This window comes from Chelonoidis abingdonii, chromosome 1, assembly GCF_003597395.2.
Source record: "Chelonoidis abingdonii isolate Lonesome George chromosome 1, CheloAbing_2.0, whole genome shotgun sequence".
Lineage (NCBI taxonomy): Eukaryota > Metazoa > Chordata > Testudines > Testudinidae > Chelonoidis > Chelonoidis abingdonii.
In genome coordinates, this window is record NC_133769.1 from 373,465,721 (window position 1) to 373,483,281 (window position 17,561).

The window sequence follows — 17,561 nt, forward strand, 5'->3', positions numbered from 1 at the left end:
GCTGCAGTGCTTGAGGCAGCGTGCAGCACCCCTGGCTGCTCCTACGTGTAGGAGCTGAAGGGGGGAAACGCTGCTGCTTCCAAGAGCTGCACGGAGCAGAGAAAGCCCCTGACCCCGCGCCCCAGCTGGAGCTCTGGAACAGGGCAAGCCCCCGAATGGAGCTCAAGGGCTGGATTAAAACATCTGATGGCTGGTTGTGGCCCCCGGGCCATAGTTTGCCCACCCCTGCTCTAAGCTCCCAGGGGGCCAGCTCCTGTGCCAGGTGGGCTAACCCAGGTCTGACTGGCTCTCCCAGCAGCTGGGCTCGGGCAGGGCTGTCTGAGCCCTTGCTACCCTCTCCTTGCCTGCTCCAGTGTGCGGGAGTCACCATGCCCCCGGGCAGCGGCTGATCACATTCCCGTCTCCTGGGCCGGCTGCAGCACCGCAATGCTGATCTCGTGAGATTCCTGGATCCCGGGGCCAGCGGGGCGCATGCTGCCCGTGTGACCCTGTCTATCGCCCAGGCCAGAGCCTGCCCCCCCCAGCCCCTAGAGCCAAGCTGCTAGACAAACCCTGAACAGTGGCCAGGGATGGAGAATTCCCCACAACTCCCAGTAACTCCTCCCCATGGCGAACGGCCCTGCCTGTTACAACCATGCCTTCTCCCGCTGCAGCTTCCAGCCCCACACGGGGTCCCCCTTTGGCTGCTACTGCAGAGCCCCTGACACTGCACAACCCTGGCCCCTCTAGCCCATCTTGGCCCCCCGCCGGTACCCTGGGACAGTGCCTGCTGGGGCTGGGATCATTTAACCAGTGACTCGACCCTCAGCTCCCGGCTGGCTGCCCAGCCCAGATTCCCCTGATGGGGGCACCTCCCTGCTCAGATCATCCACAGCCCTGAGAAACCAGCCGAGGGCAGGTGAAGCCACCCTTGCCAGGCCCTGCCCCGGGGCAGCTCTCCACGTGCCGTGCGCCCTGACCCTGCCCTCCTGGCCAGAAGGAGGGGCAAGTGGAGGCAGGACCATTTTCCTCGTGATTTATTAACAAACAAACCCAGCAACCAGCAAAGGGTGCTGACAGGGACAGTTAAAATGGCCGAGCGGCTGATGGTGCCCGGGGGGAGGCCCAAGGCAGAGGCCAGGGCACCCTGAGGGGAGGGTGGGGACCAAAATCCCCAGGCCCTGACCATGGCATTAGGGGGGCAGGAGCATGGGACCCCCAGCAGTCTCCCTGTTATAGCTGCAAGGCAGCCTTGCACCCTGGGCCAGGAGGGGCAGGCAAAGCTACCCCCACCCCTGGCACCCCCACCCCCTCAGCTCTGGGAGGGCCTGAGCAGCTTCTCGGCCAAGCTGAGGCGCCAGAAGAAGCCAGCGAGAGTGGAGACTCCCTTGGGGGAGGCTGTGGGGGAGACAGGGCCAGCTTGCCCCATAGCCCCTGGGGAGGGGGCCTTCTTATGGAAGAGGCTGGGGAAAGGGCAGGAGGGTGAGGTGTTGAGGGAGCAGCCCACAGGCTTTGGCAAGGCCCCTGGGGATGGTAGCCCTTCAGGGAGCCAGGACACGAGGCCCCCTTTCCTGCCCACAGGGGTGGTAGGGGGCCTTGGTGAGGGGGCAGGCGCTGGGCCCAGGGAGTCCTGGGGCTCAGGGTGGCCTGGGAGGATGGCGAGCGTGTGGCGCCGGCTTAGGCGCCTCTGGCTGGTCTCCCTGGTTGAGGGCTCCGGCAGGGTAGCCTGGTCGGGGCGCACCCCGGCCCTCAAGTCCAGGCTGCCGCAGGGCCCGGTACGTGGGCCCCAGGAGGTGCGGCTCCGGCGGCACAGATGGGGTGTGCGCGTCAACAGGAAATCGAGCTCCACATCCTGCAGCTCCGGCTCCTGCGCCGAGCATGTGGCAATGGAGCGGTGCTTCTCCTGCCGCTGTCGCTCCAGCTGCTGCCGGCGCTGCTCGGCCTGCTCCCGTGCACGATTCTCCTGCGGGAAACAGGGCTTAGGGACAGGGCCCCAGCCCCCTCTGCCCAGCAGACCCCACTCCCTCTCTGTACTGGGAGAGAACCCAGGAGTCCTGGCCCCCAGCCCCCTCCACCCAGCAGACCCCACTGCCCACACAGCACCACAATAGAACCCAGACTCTCATCACTAGACCGCACCCCACTGGAGGGAGTGACAGGGGTGTTATGAGCACAGCCGTCCAGAAGTGCCCCCCGATGGTGTGCAGCACTTAGGGGGCAGGGGAGGTACAGGGGATTTTGGTGGATACAGGGGGGTTCAGGGGGCACCTGCACAGCTGTCTGGAAGCACCCCCTGAAGCCGTGCAGCACTTGGGGGGCAGGGGAGGTACAGGGGGCTTGGGGGATACAAGGGGGTTCAGGGGGCACAGGGAGATACAGGGAGCACAGGGGGTACCTGCATAGCCATCCAGAAGCGCCCTCCAAAGGCGTACAGCACTTGGGGGACAGGAGAGGTGCAGGTGCCCCCTGAACAGCCATCCGGAAGCAACCCCTGAAGGCGTGCAGCACTTGGGGGGCAGGGGAGGTACAGGGAGGTTCAGGGGGTACCTGCACAGCCGTCTGGAAGCGCCCCCCGAAGGCGTGCAGCACGGCACACACCTCCTGCAGGCAGAACAGAGCCTCGTCCTCGCAGTAGAAGTCACGCAGCGTTGCCGTGGCCTGGTGCAGCCGCTCTAGGTCCGCCTGCACCGCGCCCAGCTCTGCCTGCGCCAGCTGCAGGAAGGGCTCCAGCTGTCCTGGGCCCAGCTCCGGCAGGCTGTCGCGGGCCCCTGCCAGGCGGTCCCCCAGGCCCTGCAGCTCTGATGCCACCTCCTGCTCCTGGATCCTGCGCACGTGGACAGGGTGAGGGAACCCGTCAGCTCCATGATGCCCCATTTGCGCCCCCCACCCACTGGGGCAGGCCCATGAGGCTCCAGCCCCACACTGGGGAGAGCAGAGACCCCGCCCCGGGGCAGAGGGACCCACAGGGTACAGCTCTGGGGGCTGGAGGGGGAGCTCACCGTGATGCCAGCCCCACGTGCTCCAGTTTGCTCGGGAAATCCAGCAGGCTCCTGTCCTTCCGCTCAGCCTCCTGAGGCAAGAGACAAAGTGACCCCCGCCCCCCACAGCACAGCCCCTCACCCCATCCCCACAGCACCTAGTGACCCCCCATCCCAAACCACCACCTACACTTCCTGGAGCAGAGTGCTTCTCCCACCACTCTGCTCCACACAGCACCCAGTGTCCTTCCAGCACCCTGCCCCCTACAGCAGAGCACCCCCACAACACTCCCCTGTCCCCCCCCAGCACAGCACCCTCCCACCACCCTCCGTGCAGTAACATACGCCCCCATCCTCCAACACTGGGAATATTGTGTTACATTTCCAGAAAGCCCACGCGTCTCAGTTTTGCCTCTATACTGCATTGGTACCCAATGTGGGGGGAAGGGCTGTTTGCCCTCAGGTCGGACGAAAAGACGTAGGTGTGGGAGTCATCTGGCTGGCTGGGCGTCAGCCTCCATATCATACCCCTGGGGAAATTCTGCCCCACCGCACACGCTCAGAATTCACGTGCTCTGCAGATTCCCCCCCTGCCCTGAGGTCACGTGGCAATTACACCCACAAGGGGCTGCTGCGGCACCAGGCTGGGCCGGGACGGGTCCCTGGACTCTGTTTGCCAGACACTGGGAATGGGCGCAGGGGATGGGTCACTTGGTGATTCCCTGCTTTGTTCATTTCCTCTGGGGCCCCTGGCACTGGCCACTGTCGGCCAACAGGACACTGGGCTGGATGGACCCTTGGTCTGACCCAGTCTGGCCGCTCTCATGTTCTTACACACCAGAGGGTAGCGGGCTCATGGGCCGGAGCAGCCAGCCGCGGAAGGGGAGAGGACAGAGGCTGCGTTCCTCACAGCACCCTGCCCGCGGGGCGAGGAGACACAGGGGATGACAGAGTGGGGCCCATGGGCTGCTTGGGGTCACACAGACTGGGGTGACAGCACTGAGGCAGGGGCTGGTGGGACAGATGTGCCTGACTGATTGGGAGAAGCTTGGGGTCAACCAGGGTCTGCATGAGGGAGGCTCCCCCCCCACACCTGTTCCATACTTCTCCCATTGACACCCATCATCCCTTCAGGTTCACATCCAGGCTCCCGCCCTCTCCCTCAGCTCCTCATTAACCCGACTCCCCCAGCCACTGGGCTGCTTCCAAGTGGGCAAGAAATCCAGTTCTGTGCTGTGGTTTACATGAATTCTCACTCCACACTCAGTGTACGGAATCTATTGGTCAAACCCACTTCCTGAATCTCCCCATTGGCTGTACTGTGCCAGTGTGACAAACTGAGAATGTCTTAATGTTTGCTCTGAATACTGTGTTGGTGCCTCAGTGTCCCCTCTGCAGTTCTTAATATCTAGGTGGTGGGATAAGGGTGTGTGATTGCTGCAGAGCGGGGGGCCAGTGCACCTAACTGCCGGGCACTCTGTCTCCTAGCAACTGATGGCCTGGGCCCCTCCCCTGCAAAGGTGCCAGCTGAAGGTGTTGGAGACAAAGGATAGGAGATTTCTCTGGCCCGGGAAAGAGGAGCAGAAGAGAGGGGCTGGAGGGTTGTTAGTCTGGAGCTGGCTGAGGGCAGACTTGGGGGTCCTGGCTCACTGCCCCCCAGAATGGACCCCGGCCGAGGGGGTCCGGTTCGCTGTACCTACAACGCTCCGTTTAGAACTTGTTCCTGTCATAAATAAACCTCTGTGTTACTGACTGGCTGAGAGTCACGTCTGACTGCAAAGTGGGGGTCAGGACCTCTCGTGCTTCCCTCAGGACCCCGCTGGGGGGACTCGCTGTGGGAAGCGCACGGAAGGCAGAGGATGCTGAATGCTCCAAGGAGAGACCCAGGAGGTGAAGCCGTGTGAGCTTCTTGCCCTGAACAAGTCTGCTCCAAGGGAGAGGAGGCTCCCCAAAGTCCTGACTGGCTTGGTGGGGAGCAGTTCCAGAGCATCGCCTGGGGACTCCGTGAAACCCAGCCACACCTGCTGGCGGGTGTTTTGAAATAAATTACCAGACCCATCGAAACAGGCATGATGATACTGTGGTATTTTGACAAATGTAACATGCAGAATTATCCTGCGTCTGACGAAGTGGGTATTCACCCACGAAAGCTCACGCTCCAAAACGTCTGTTAGTCTATAAGGTGCCACAGGATTCTCTGCTGCTTTTACATGCAGAATTGTTTATTTTTGGCGCAGAATCCCCCCAGGAGCGGGCCCGTGACCTAGATTTCCCCACCTCTCTGCCGGGAGCCGAGCAGCAGGCGACAGGGCTGGGTGGGTGGGGATAAGTGTGGGCTGTGGGGCGCAGTCGGGGCTCACCTGGGGGTCAGACAGAGACACAGGGTGCTCACTGCAGCCTGGCTGTGGCTCACCCTCAGTGCTGGGGAACCCGGCTGTGCCATGCGGAGCGAGGGGCCCAGCTCTGGGACTCACTAGGCAGAGCTCACAGGGGGGCACCAGGCCCAGAGCTGCAGTCTCAGGACACAGGGGGGCCACAAGGCTCAGCCTGGAGGAAGAGTGAGCCCCCCAGGGGGTCCAGCACACTGATGGGGTCCTTCCCAGAGACTGCTCAAAAAGTAGGGCATAACCCCGATCCTGTGGATCCCTGACAGTCCCAAGCCCCCCTCTTCCCCCCCGCTGCACCCCTACAACACAGCCTCCCTCCTGAGTCCCAGTTCCCCTTTCACAGCCCTGACTCTGGGGGTGAGCCCCGTTCCACACTCACCATGGCCACGAAGTGCAGCAGGTCCATGCCTGGCTTGTTGGCCTTGGTGTCTGCCAGCCTGAGGAGAGAGGCCATCCGGAAGCCTGCGGCATGGCCAGCGTAGCCTCCCTGACAAGGAAAGTGCATGCCATGGAAACAGGTACCCTCAGCAGCCTCCCCCCTCTAACCACTAGTCCCCACTCCCCTCCCAGAGCCAGGAGAGAACCCAGGAGTCCTGGCTCCTAGCCCCCACTGCTCTATCTGCTAGTCCCCACTCCTCTCTCAGAGCCGGGAGAGACCCCAGGAGTCCTGGCTCCCAGCCCCCACTGCTCTATCTGCTAGTCCCCACTCCCCTCCCAGAGCCAGGAGAGACCCCAGGAGTCCTGTCTCCCAGCCCCCACTGCTCTATCTGCTAGTCCCCACTCCCCTCTCAGAGCCAGGAGAGAACCCAGGAGTCCTGGCTCCCCACACCTCCCGCTCTAACCAATAATCCCCACTTCCTTCCTTTCTCCCATCTTCACTTGTCCTAGGGAGGCTTCAGAGACACGTGAGGAGCGAGGTTGGAGTGGCTGTGAGAGAAGGATCTGCTGTGAGGGGTCAGGAGACACTGACCAGGCTGCCCCCTGTGACCATGTTCTGTACAAACACTGCGTGCCTCACTTTCCCCACGTGCTGCTCGGTTAGCAGGGCGGGCGTTTGCTCGTGGCAGAGACCCAGGTGTCACTGTGCCTGGCTGGCTGGGGCCAGGGCCCACCGAGAGGCCCAGAAGACAACTGCCTGGACATTTGGCACCTAGCACCCAATGCCCAGGGATGGGCCCCCCTGCACAGGCAGCCAGCCGGTGTGACCAACTGGACAGCAAAGGCAGAGGGGGACGGGGAGTGTTAAGGATGAGTGGCACAAGGATACGCTCCTGGAAGGGGATTACAGAGGGGCCGGGGGGCTCTGGGCTCTGATTCGACCCGGCGCTAACCCAGGACTCTGTGCTGGGTCCAGCCCCCCAGGCACCCCCCTGCAGTTCCCATGGGCGGAGTCACTGCAGAGTCAGGCGGCGGGGGGGGGGGTGCCTGGCTCCCTTTGGGTACAAGTCTCCTGCCGGGGTCCCACCAGGGGCACTCGCTGAGGGGGCTCCTGGTGTGTCGCGGGGGCTGGGGGCTCCGAAGGTTGGTCCCTGGCGGGGGAGCCGAGGGGCTGACCCCAGCGAATGTGACCCAGAGCCAGGTGAGGGCACCGTGCCATTGGATCTGTGGCACCCCCTTGGCCCCTCAGACCCAGCCAAGCCCCCCCTCGGCCCGGCCCCAGAGCGGGCTCTCACCGTGTTCATGTAGTTGCCGGCTCTCAGGACCAGGCGGATGATGACGTGCAGCTCCTCACAGCCCAGCAGCTCTGCGGAGAGGGGATGCGGGAGGTGAGTGGGGGGCTCTGTTCCAGGGTCCAGCCCCTCCCCTGCCCTCCAAGTGCCCCTGGCCAGCCCCACACGCACCCCGAGCCGCCTCAGTCAAGATCTGGATGGAGGATTTCAGCGAGTTGAGCTTGGGGAAAAACTCCTCCTTCAGGACGAGCAGCTCCAGGCGCTGGGCGTAGCTAGGGGGAAGCAGAGCAGGTGACAGCGGAGTGGCCAGGCTGCGGAGATGCTGGGGCAGCGAGGCCATGGGATCCAGGCCAAGCTCCGGGATCCAGCCAGGCCTCGGCAGCCAGCTCAGCAACCAGGGGCTCCCCAAAACCCTCGTCCACCTGCAGTGACCCCCACTTCAAACCGGGGCCTGGTCCCAGCCACGCAGTGCCTGGGCAGTCTGCCCCACCAGCGCCCTTCTCTGGGAAAGCCCTGCCCACAAGAGGGACTGTGCCAGGCCAGAGACATACCTGACTTGCCTGCCTAGGGGGCCAAGCCAGGCCCCAGGAACGCAGAGCCCACCCCATCCCCATCCCTGTCCCCATCCCAGCCAGGCCCCAGGAATGCAGAGCCCACTCCGTCCCCATCCGTGTCCCCGTCCCCGCCAGGCCCCAGGAATGCAGAGCCCACTCCGTCCCCATCCCTGTCCCCGTCCCCGCCAGGCCCCAGGAATGCAGAGCCCATTCCGTCCCCATCCCTGTCCCCGTCCCCGCCAGGCCCCAGGAACACAGAGCCCACCCTGTCCCCGTCCCCGCCAGGCCCCAGGAACACAGAGCCCACCCTGTCCCCGTCCCTGTCCGCAGGAATGCAGGGCCCATCCCGTCCCCATCCCTGTCCCTGTCCCCGGCCAAGCCAGGCCGCAGGAAGGCAGAGCCACCCCGTCCCAGCCAGGCCTCAGGAATACAGATCCCACCCCATCCCCGTCCCTGTCCCCAGGAACGCAGAGCCCATCCCGTCCCCGTCCCTGTCCCTGTCCAAGCCAGGCCCCAGGAAGGCAGATCCCACCCCGTCCCTGGCAGGGCTCCAGAGGTGACCCTGGCAACTACAGGCCAGTAAGCCTCACTTCAGTACTGGGCAAATGGGTTGAAACTATCGTAAAGAACAAAATTGTCACACATAGATGAACATAATTTGTTGGGAAATAGTGAACATGGTTTTTTAAAGGGAAATCATGCCTCACCAATCTACAAGAATTCTTTGAGGGGATCAACAAGCATGTGGATCCAGTGGATCTAGTGTACTTAGATTTTCAGAAAGCCTTTGACAAGGACCCTCACCAAAGGCTCCTACACAAAGTCAGCTGTCATGGGATGGGAGGGAAGGGCCTCTCATGGACTGGTAACTGGTTAAAAGACAGGGAACAGAGGGTAGGAACAAATGGGCAGTTTTCAGAATGGAGAGAGGTAAATAGTGGTGTCCCCCAGGGGCCTGCACTGGGACCAGTCCTAGTCAGCATGTTCATAAATGATCTGGAGAAAGGGGCAAACAGTGAGGTGGCAAAATTTGCAGATGGTACAAAACTGCTCAAGATAGTTAAGTCCCAGGCAGCCTGTGAAGAGCTCCAAAAGGATCTCACAAAACTCGGTGACTGGGAAACAAAATGGCAGATGAAATTCAATGTTGGTAAATGCAGAGTGATGCACATTGGAAAACATAATCCTAACTATCCATATACAATGGTGGGGTCTGAATTAGCTGTTACCACTCAAGAAAGATCTTGGAGTCATTGTGGACAGTTCTCTGAACCCATCCACTCAATGTGCAGCGGCGTCAAAAAAGCGAACAGAATGTTGGAAATCATTAGGAAAGGGATTGATAATAAGACAGAAAATATCATATTGCCTCTATATAAATCCATGAGATGTCCAAATCTTGAATACTGCGTGCAGAGTGGTCTCCCCATCTCAAAAAAGATATTTTGGAATTAGAAAAGGTTCAGAGAAGGGCAACAAAAATGATGAGGGGGTCCTGGTTGTGCCTACAAGCTCTGCTGTAGACTGAGTTCCTATTGTCCAATAAACCTTCTGTGTTACTGGCTGCTGAGAGTCACTGTGAATTGCAGGAAGTGGGGTGCAGGGCCGGACTCACCCACACTCCATGACACCCCCCCACAGCCACCACCCTGCTCCCCCCAGCGCCCCCACTGGGTGCCCAGAGCTCTCACCTGGGAACCCCCACAAGCAGCAGTGAGAAGGCCTCGGCGTCCGAGAGCTGGCTCCAGGTGCCCTGGAACGCCCTCAGTTTTTTGACCTGTTGGGGCAGAGTCAGGGAGCGTTAGCCCAGGGAGTTGCCGCAGGGACTGGACTGCCTGCGCTCTCCTGCCTCCTCACCTCGTCTGCGTCGGGCAGCATCTTGCACAGCTCCAGCAGTTTCTCAGCCCCGTACAGGGCTCCAGCACCGGCCCGGAGATCGGCCACGATCTGCTGCACAGGCCTGGGGGGCGGAAGAGATGTCAGCTCAGCCCGGAGACCAGCCCCCAAGCAGCCTCAGACCCCACACCTCAATCCCTGCCCCAAGGACCCTCATCATCCCCACCCTCCCTCCATCCCTGCCCCCCACATGAGGGGGTCTATGGTGCAGCTTGGGGCTCCCCTCCCACTACCAGCTGCTCCCTGTCATGGAGTATGGGGGAGTCAGAACCCTGCACCCCTCTTCCTGGGACTCACAGTGACTCTCAGCCAGCCAGTAAAATGGAAGGTTTATTGGACAATAGGAACTCAGGCTACAGCAGAGCTTGTAGGCACAACCAGGACCCCTCAATCAAGTCCCTCTGGGGGTTCAGGGAGCTTAGATCCCAGCTTGGGATTCCCTGCGCTGCACCACCCAGCCCCAAATCGAAACTGACCAAACCCTCTCCAGCAGGCTCCTTTCCTTTGTCCAGCTTCTCAGGCAAAAGTGTTGACTTTCTCTCCCCCCTTCCTGGCTCAGGTTACAGGCTTAGGTCCTGTCCCTCACCTAAAGACATCCCCAGCTCTCCCATTCCCCACACAGACAGACCCTACTGCATCACATCTCTCCCCCCCTTCGAGACTGAATTGAGCGGGGTCACTCTGCCCTGTGACCTGGGGAAGTTCAGGGCCCCCTCTCCGGGACAACACGTCCGCTATCAGGTTGGCACTTCCCTTCACATGGACTACGTCCATGTCATAGTCCTGCAGGAGCAGGCTCCACCTCAGGAGCTTGGCGTTGGCTCCTTTCATCTGGTGCAGCCAGGTCAGGGGAGAGTGGTCGTGTACACGGTGAAGTGTCGCCCAAAGAGATATGGCTCTAGTTTCTTAAGGGCCCACACCATGGCCAGGCATTCCTTCTCGATGGCCGCGTAGTTCTGCTCCCGGGCTAGCAACTTCTTGCTCAGGTACACGATGGGGTGTCTCTCCCCCTTTTCATCCTACTGCATTAACACTGCCCCCAGTCCCGTGTCTGAGGCGTCGGTGAACACCATAAAGGGTTTGTCAAAATCTGGGTTTGCCAGAACTGGGCCACTAACCAGAGCCTCCTTCAGCGCCCGGAGAGCATCCTGGCGCTCCTCGGTGCAGACCACCTTGTCTGGCTTCCCCTTCTTGCACAGCTCAGTGATGGGGCTGGCTATGGCACTAAAGTGGGGCACGAACCTTCGATAGTACCCGCCATCCCCATAAAGCAGGGGTCCCCAACCTTTTTGTGGCCAGTAGCACATTCATGTTTTCAGAGTGTGGTGGGTGCCAACAATTTTTCAAGGCTTACTTTATACTTGTACATTATTAAATACGATGTTTTTCGTATTATTTATTCTTCCCACTCTGGGTTGAAATAACACGTAAGTTATCTCTTATTTGAACCGCTCATTTTGGAGCGAAATGTTAAAAAAGTACTAAATTGCAAAGCCCAAGAAAACAGCAGTATCAGTGCAGGAAGAAGACTCACATACAGGGCTGGCTCCAGGCACCAGTGGAGCAAGCAGATGCCTGTGTCAGCACATGCTGCGGGGCAGCATTCGGTCCATTCTGCAGAGGCGGAGCGTTTTTGTTTGTTTGTTTTGGCGGCAGTTCTGGGCAGTGCAGGGAGAAGCCTGAGAGAAGCTGCGCAGCCTGCAACCCCAGAGTACTCTGTTCCCAGCAGGCAGGGCACCCTGGCATCTCTCCCCTGCTGGGCACTAGGCGGGCCCTGCGCCTGCAGCCCTGGAGTTCTCCATGCCCGGCAGGCGTGGGGCCACGGCTTCTCTTCTTGAAGCCAGAGAGAAGCTGCAGCCCCGTGCCTGCCGGGGACAGAGAGCACCAGCGCCTGTAGCCTGGAGTTCTCTGTCCCTGGCAGGCAGGAAGCCGCGGCTTCTTTCTGGCTAAGCCGCCGCCCCGTGCCTGCCGAAGACAGACAGCACTGGCGCCCGCAGCCCTGGTGTTCTGTATCCCCGGCAACCGCAGGGCCGCGGTTTCTTTTCCCTACTGAGCACTAGGTGGGAGCGCATAAATGCCCCAGTGGGCACCATGGCACCCACGGGTGCCACGTTGGGGACCACGGCCATAAAGGCTTGGACCTGCTTTTTGGTTTGGGGAGCGGGCCAGTCTCTGATCACCTCCACCTTCGCTGGTTCCAGCTTTAGGCAGCCGCTCCCCACCTGATGGCCCAGGTAAGATACTTCAGCCATCCCCACCTTGCACTTCTCAGCCTTTACGGTTAACCCAGCCTCCCGGAGTCGGTCCAGTACTTGTTTAACCTGGGACATGTGGTCCTCCCAGGTCTGGCTAAAGACGCAGATGTCGTCGGTATACGCCACGGCAAAACTCTCCATCCCCCTCAGTAGCTGATCCACCAGGCGCTGGAAGGTGGCCGGCGCTCCATTGAGGCCAAAGGGCAGGGTCAGAAACTTGTAGAGCCCCAGAGGGGTGATAAAGGCCGATTTCAGCCTGGCATCTGCGTCCAGTGGCACTTGCCAGTAGCCCTTTGTAAGATCCATGGTGATGAGGTACCGAGCACCTCCCAGCTTGTCTAGGAGCTCGTCAGGCCTGGGCATGGGGTAGGCATCTGTCATAAGGTATAATTCCCAAATCTGAACCTTAGCGTCCAAAATTTGGGTACCTGCATGAAACCTCTAAGCTTACTTACCAGCTTAGATCTGATAGCACTGCCACCAACCAGGAATTCCAGTGCCTAGTACACTCTGATCTCCCCAACCTTCCCTGGGGACCCCAAGAACCCAAATCCCTTGGGTCCTTAAAACCAGGAGAAATAAACCATTCCCGCTTCTCCCCCCTTCCAGACTTTCCCTCCCTGGGCTATCCAGAGAGATACTGATCCAACCTCTTTAAATCACAATACAGAGAAGCATGTCCTTTCCCTGCCACAAAGAGGCAAACAGATTCAAGGAAAACAGAGAGAGATTCTCTCTCTCCCCCCTCCCCACTAAAGGGTCATCTCCCTGCCCCTCCCAGTGTCCACACACGGCCAACACCACATTCCCCTGTCATAGTATGGCTTCATCATGTTCACATGGTACACCCGACGGTGATGTGCCCGGTTTTGACAGCAGCTCCACCACATAGTTTACCTCATTTAGTTGCTTGATAACCTTGAAGGGCCCTTCCCAGGCGGCCTGGAGTTTGTTTTTCCTCACGGGATGAGAACCATCACCTGATCCCCGTGGCAAAGGCACGGGCCCGGGCCGTGCGGTCATACCAGACCTTCTGCTTCCTCTGGGCTCGGGCCAGATTCTCCCTGGCCAGGCCCATGAGCTCGGCCAGTCTTTCCCGGAAGGTCAGGACATACTCCACCACTGACTCTCCCTCGGGAGTGGCCTTCCCCTCCCATTCATCTCTCATCAGGTCCAGGGGCCCCCTTACCCGCCTTCCATACAACAGTTCGAAAGGCGAAAACCAGTAGATTCCTGGGGTACCTCCCTGTACGCGAACAGCAGGTGAGGTAAGTACTTTGTCCCAATCCTGCGGGTGCTGGTTCATAAATGTTTTTAGCATCATCTTCAGCGTCCCGTTGAACCTTTCCACCAGCCCGTTGGACTGGGGGTGATACGCTGAGGCCCAGTTGTGCTGGACCCCACATTTCTGCCATAAGGACCGGAGCAGGGTCGACATGAAGTTGGACCCCTGGTCCGTTAAGACCTTCTTGGGGAACCCCACCCGGCTGAAAATTGTCAGCAGCGCATCTGCCACTGTGTCTGCTTCGATAGAGGACAAGGCCACCGCCTCGGGTAGCGAGTGGCAAAATCCACCACCACCAGGATGTATTTCTTCCCCGACCGGGTCGTCTTGCTGAGAGGTCCCACTATGTCCATGGCCACCTTCTGGAAAGGTTCTTCTATGATGGGTAAAGGCCTCAAAGCCGCTTTCCCCTTGTCCCGGGCCTTCCCCACCCTCTGGCAGGGGTCACAGGATTGGCAGTACTGTCGGACATGGGTAAAGACCCCAGGCCAGTAAAAGTTCTGTAGCAGCCTCTGCCTGGTGCGCCGGATTCCCTGGTGTCCTGCGAGAGGGATGTCATGGGCCAGGTACAGCAGCTTGTGGCGAAACTTCTGGGGAACCACCAGCTGCCTCCTGATCCCCCATGACTCTACTTCCCCTGGGGGAGCCCATTCTCGGTACAGGAACCCCTTCTCCCACAGGAACCTCTCCTTGCAACCTCTCCTCATGGTCTGTACCCGCACTAAGGTCAGCCTGTCCCTGGGCTTCCGCAAGGAGGGATCTTTCTGCAACTCGGCCTGGAACTCAGCAGCTGGGACAGGGATGGGGACCAGCTCTCTCTTGCTGGCTGGGTCTGAGGCCGCAGCCTCTCTGAGCCATGCCCCTGGGCGTTCCCCGCCCCCCAGGTTAGGGTCCTGCACCTCGGGCAGAGTACCTTCCCCGTTGTCGGGGTGCAGTGCCCTTTGCCGACTCTGACTACGAGTCACGACCAGGGCACTCTGAGTGCTACTAGGCCAGTCCTCAGGTCCCCCCCATTAACACGTCTGTGGGCAAATGTGGGTGTACCCCCATGTCCTTGGGGCCCTCCTTGGCCCCCACTTCAGATGTACTCTCGCCACGGGCACCTTGAATGGGGTCCCCACGCCCATCAGGGTCAGGTAGGTGTCGGGCACCATCCGATCTGAGCCACCACCTCGGGCCGGGCAAGCGTCACCTCTGCGCCCGTGTCCCAGTACCCAGTGACCTCCTCCCATCTACCTCCAGGGAACAAGGCACTCTTTCCGGAGGGGCAGCCCCGCGCCCACCCTGTAAACCAAAACCCGGAGGCTGGAGCATCCAGCCCCCCAGAGGAGCTGACCTGGGGACCTCCTCCCTCCTTCACAGGTGGTATGTTGCCAGCCCCCCTTTCCTGGAATGTAGCCCTCATCTGATTGGGTTTTACCCAGTCCACCCTCTGCGGGTTGGTCTGCTTGGTCTGTCCCTGAGCTTGGGGCACTGGGCCCGTATGTGGCCTCGTTGGCCACATTGATAGCAGCCCATGTCTCGTGGGTCCCTTGAGTGGGTCGGAGGGACCTGACGCTGGATGTTCCCCTTTGGGGGGGTTCTCCATAGGCCCCGCTGGGAGGTCCCAGTACAGGAATCCCTTCTCCCACAGGAACCTCTCCTCGCAACCTCTCCTCATGGTCTGTACCACACTGAGGTTAGCCAGGTCCCTTGGCCTCCGCAAGGAGGGATCTTTCTGCAACTCGGCCTGGAACTCAGTGGCTGGGGAAGGGATAGGGACCTGCTCTCTCTCGTCGGCTGGGTCAGGAGCCTTGCCCCCCTGAGCTTTGCCCTTGGGTGTTCCCTCCCCACCAGGATAGGGTTCTGTGCCTCCAGGGTGACACCCTTCCCAAGGTCAGGGAGCAGTGCCCCTCGCCGGCTCTGGCTACAGGTCATGACTAAGGCTTTCTGGGGGTTGCTTGGCGAGTCCCCTAGATCCCCCCTCAACATCTCAGTGGGCAAATGGTGGTGCACCCCCACTTCCTTGGGGCCCTCCTTTTCTCTCCATTTCAGATGAACCCTCGCCACAGGCATCTTGAATGGGGTCCCACCCACCCCGTCAGGGTCAGGTAGGTGTTGGGCATCACCTGATCTGGGGCCACCACCTCGGGCCAGGCCAGCGTCACCTCAGCGCCCTTGTCCCAGTATCCATAGACTTTCCTTCCATTGACCTCCAGGGGAATAAGGCACTCGCTTCGCAGGGACAGCCCTGTGCCCACCTGGTAAACTGAGAACCTTGAGTCTGGGGCACTGGGACCGTATGTGGCCCCTCTGGCCACATTGATAGCAGCTCATGTCCCGTTGGTCCCCTCGAACCAGTCGGTTGTCCCCGACGCTGGGCGTTCCCCTTGGGAGGGGGTTCTCCCTGTTCCCCCTTGGGAGGCCCCAGGATGAGACTCTCTCTCTGCATCGCGGTGGGCCTGTTCCTTTGGGACTCCTCCCTGCCACCCCACGACCGGCTTTTCACAAACTCATCGGCCAGACGCCCTGCATGTCGCGGGTTCTCTGGCTTTTGGTCCCTCAACCACAGCCTCAGGTCGGATGGGCACCACACAGCGCGGACAGACACTGGTGCCTGCGCTGCATCTGCCAGGCTGCTTCCCTCAGAGACAGGGATCAGTTCATTCAAGCAGTCTCCCTCCTCCAGCTGGGCAATCAGCTGGTCTTTGGGAAGCCTCCCACTGCGCAGCCCCCTCTGCTTGCACAGCTCCACCAGGTCACACTTGCGCCGCTTGGCGTACATCTTCCTGCTGGCCACTCACAGGTCGGGGTGCTCGCCGCTTCCCACGGTTTCCAGGGGGACCCCTAGTGGACCAGCCCTTCTTGAGGTCACCACCTCTCTGCCAGGGTCGAGCTGCAGACTCCTCCGCCCCTGGGACTGCTCACTGCGATCCCCTGGGGGACCCTGTTACTGCAAAGTCCTTCTCACTGGGCACACACTCACTGGGTCAACGACACTCCCAGGGTTAATCACCCCTTCCGTTTTACTGCTCCCCAGTCCACTTACTGCAGGAACCGCCGTCACGGGGTGCAAGTATATCCCACCGCTACCTACTCGTTGTCACGGTAGGTGGGGGAGTCGGCCCTGCACCCCTCTTCCTGGGACTCTCACTAGTGACCTCTTAGCAGCCCCCAGTAAACACAGACGGTTTATGGACATATAGGAACTCAAGTCTACAGCAGAGCTGTTAAGGCACAACGCAGGAACCCCTCAATCAAGTCCTTCTGGGGGTTCATGGGAGCTTAGATCCCAGCTTGGATTCTATCCCTGAATCCAACCACCCAGCCCCAAACCGAAACTTGACACAACCCTCTCGCAGAATTCCCAGGCAAAGGTGTTGACTCCCCACTCCCCCCTGCCTGCTTCAAGGTAACAGTGCTCTAGTACTGTCCATTACACTAAAGTCACCTCTGGTTCCTGCACACAGCTCGCCCCCAGCCCCCACAGACAGTCCCTACTGCATCACACCTCCCAACCGTGACCCTGCTCCCCTCGGCTGGCCTGAACCTGGTCACTGTGGTGCCAGGCAGCTCCATCCCACCCCTGCCTGTTCTTACCTCTTAAACTGCTTCAGAAATATCTCCAGATTCAGGATCTTCTTTGAGTCAAGGAGAGAGACCTGGGGAGAGTGGTGGGGGGAAGGGTGGGTGAGCATGGGGAGAAGAGAGAGGGGAGGGGGAGGGGGGCAAAGACCAGCTCTGGGACACACAGCCCCCGGGGCTGGGGGCAGTTCAGCCTGGTACAGCAGAGTGTCTCGGGGGGCAAGCTCTGCTCCTACAGAGCCCGGCCCAGCTCCTCAGACCCACAGGAGAGATGGAGGTCAGCCCGAGGCAGGGCGCAGCAGAATCCCCCCTCGCTCGCCCCCCATGGGGGGCAGCACACGAGGATCCCACAGGACAAAAGCAGGGGCCAGCCCACCAAGGGCCTGTCCTGGGCTGAGGATGCAGCACGGACCCCGGGGAGACGGAGGGACCCCAGACCCCCACGGGGCCAGCCTCAACCCAGGCTCACCTGGCCCTGGAGCCGGCCCAGCAGCAAGGGCCCCCGCGGGCCACAGGCCGGCTGCTCCCCAAACAGCTCCTCCAGGTGTGCCACATCCAGGGGGGTGCAGTCATGCTGGCTGCTGGCCGTCCACACGCTGGGGCGCCCGCACACCCGCTCCGCCGGGATCACTGTCCAGTGGAAGCTGCGCAGCTTGCTGCGGCGTGGGGCGAGCACTAGTGCGTCCCCTGGGGGCGGGGGGATCCCAGGGGCAGGGGCCCCAGGCAGCGGCGGAGGGACTGGGGGACCAGGGGCTCCAGGTGTGGGGACTGAGGGAGCAGGGGCCATGGGCAGGGGGACTGGAGGAGCGGGGGCCCCGGGCAGAGGCGGGGGGACTGGGGGAGCGGGGGCCCCGCCCCCAGGCAGAGGCGTTTGAGGGGACTGGGGGAGCGGGGCCCCAGGCCAGAGGCGGGGGGACTGGGGGAGCGGGCCCCGGGTGTGGGACTGAGGGAGCAGGGGCCACGGACATAGGCAGGGGGGACTGGGAGCGGGGC

The 17,561-nt window shown here is 61.0% G+C and overlaps 1 protein-coding gene across 1 annotated transcript; it reads right to left on the reverse strand.

Moving 5' to 3' along the window:
* Positions 1-1,291: 1,291 nt before the first annotated feature.
* On the reverse strand, positions 1,292-17,355 carry LOC116823893 (FH2 domain-containing protein 1-like). The gene is made up of 10 exons (XM_032778812.2): positions 17,038-17,355; positions 16,584-16,645; positions 9,426-9,528; positions 9,260-9,345; positions 7,186-7,286; positions 7,018-7,088; positions 5,724-5,831; positions 2,979-3,049; positions 2,527-2,803; positions 1,292-1,942 (listed from the first exon to the last, which is right to left on the reverse strand). Exons 1-10 carry the CDS (start codon positions 17,353-17,355, stop codon positions 1,292-1,294), a joined length of 1,848 nt encoding a protein of 615 aa, XP_032634703.2.
* Positions 17,356-17,561: the final 206 nt, after the last annotated feature.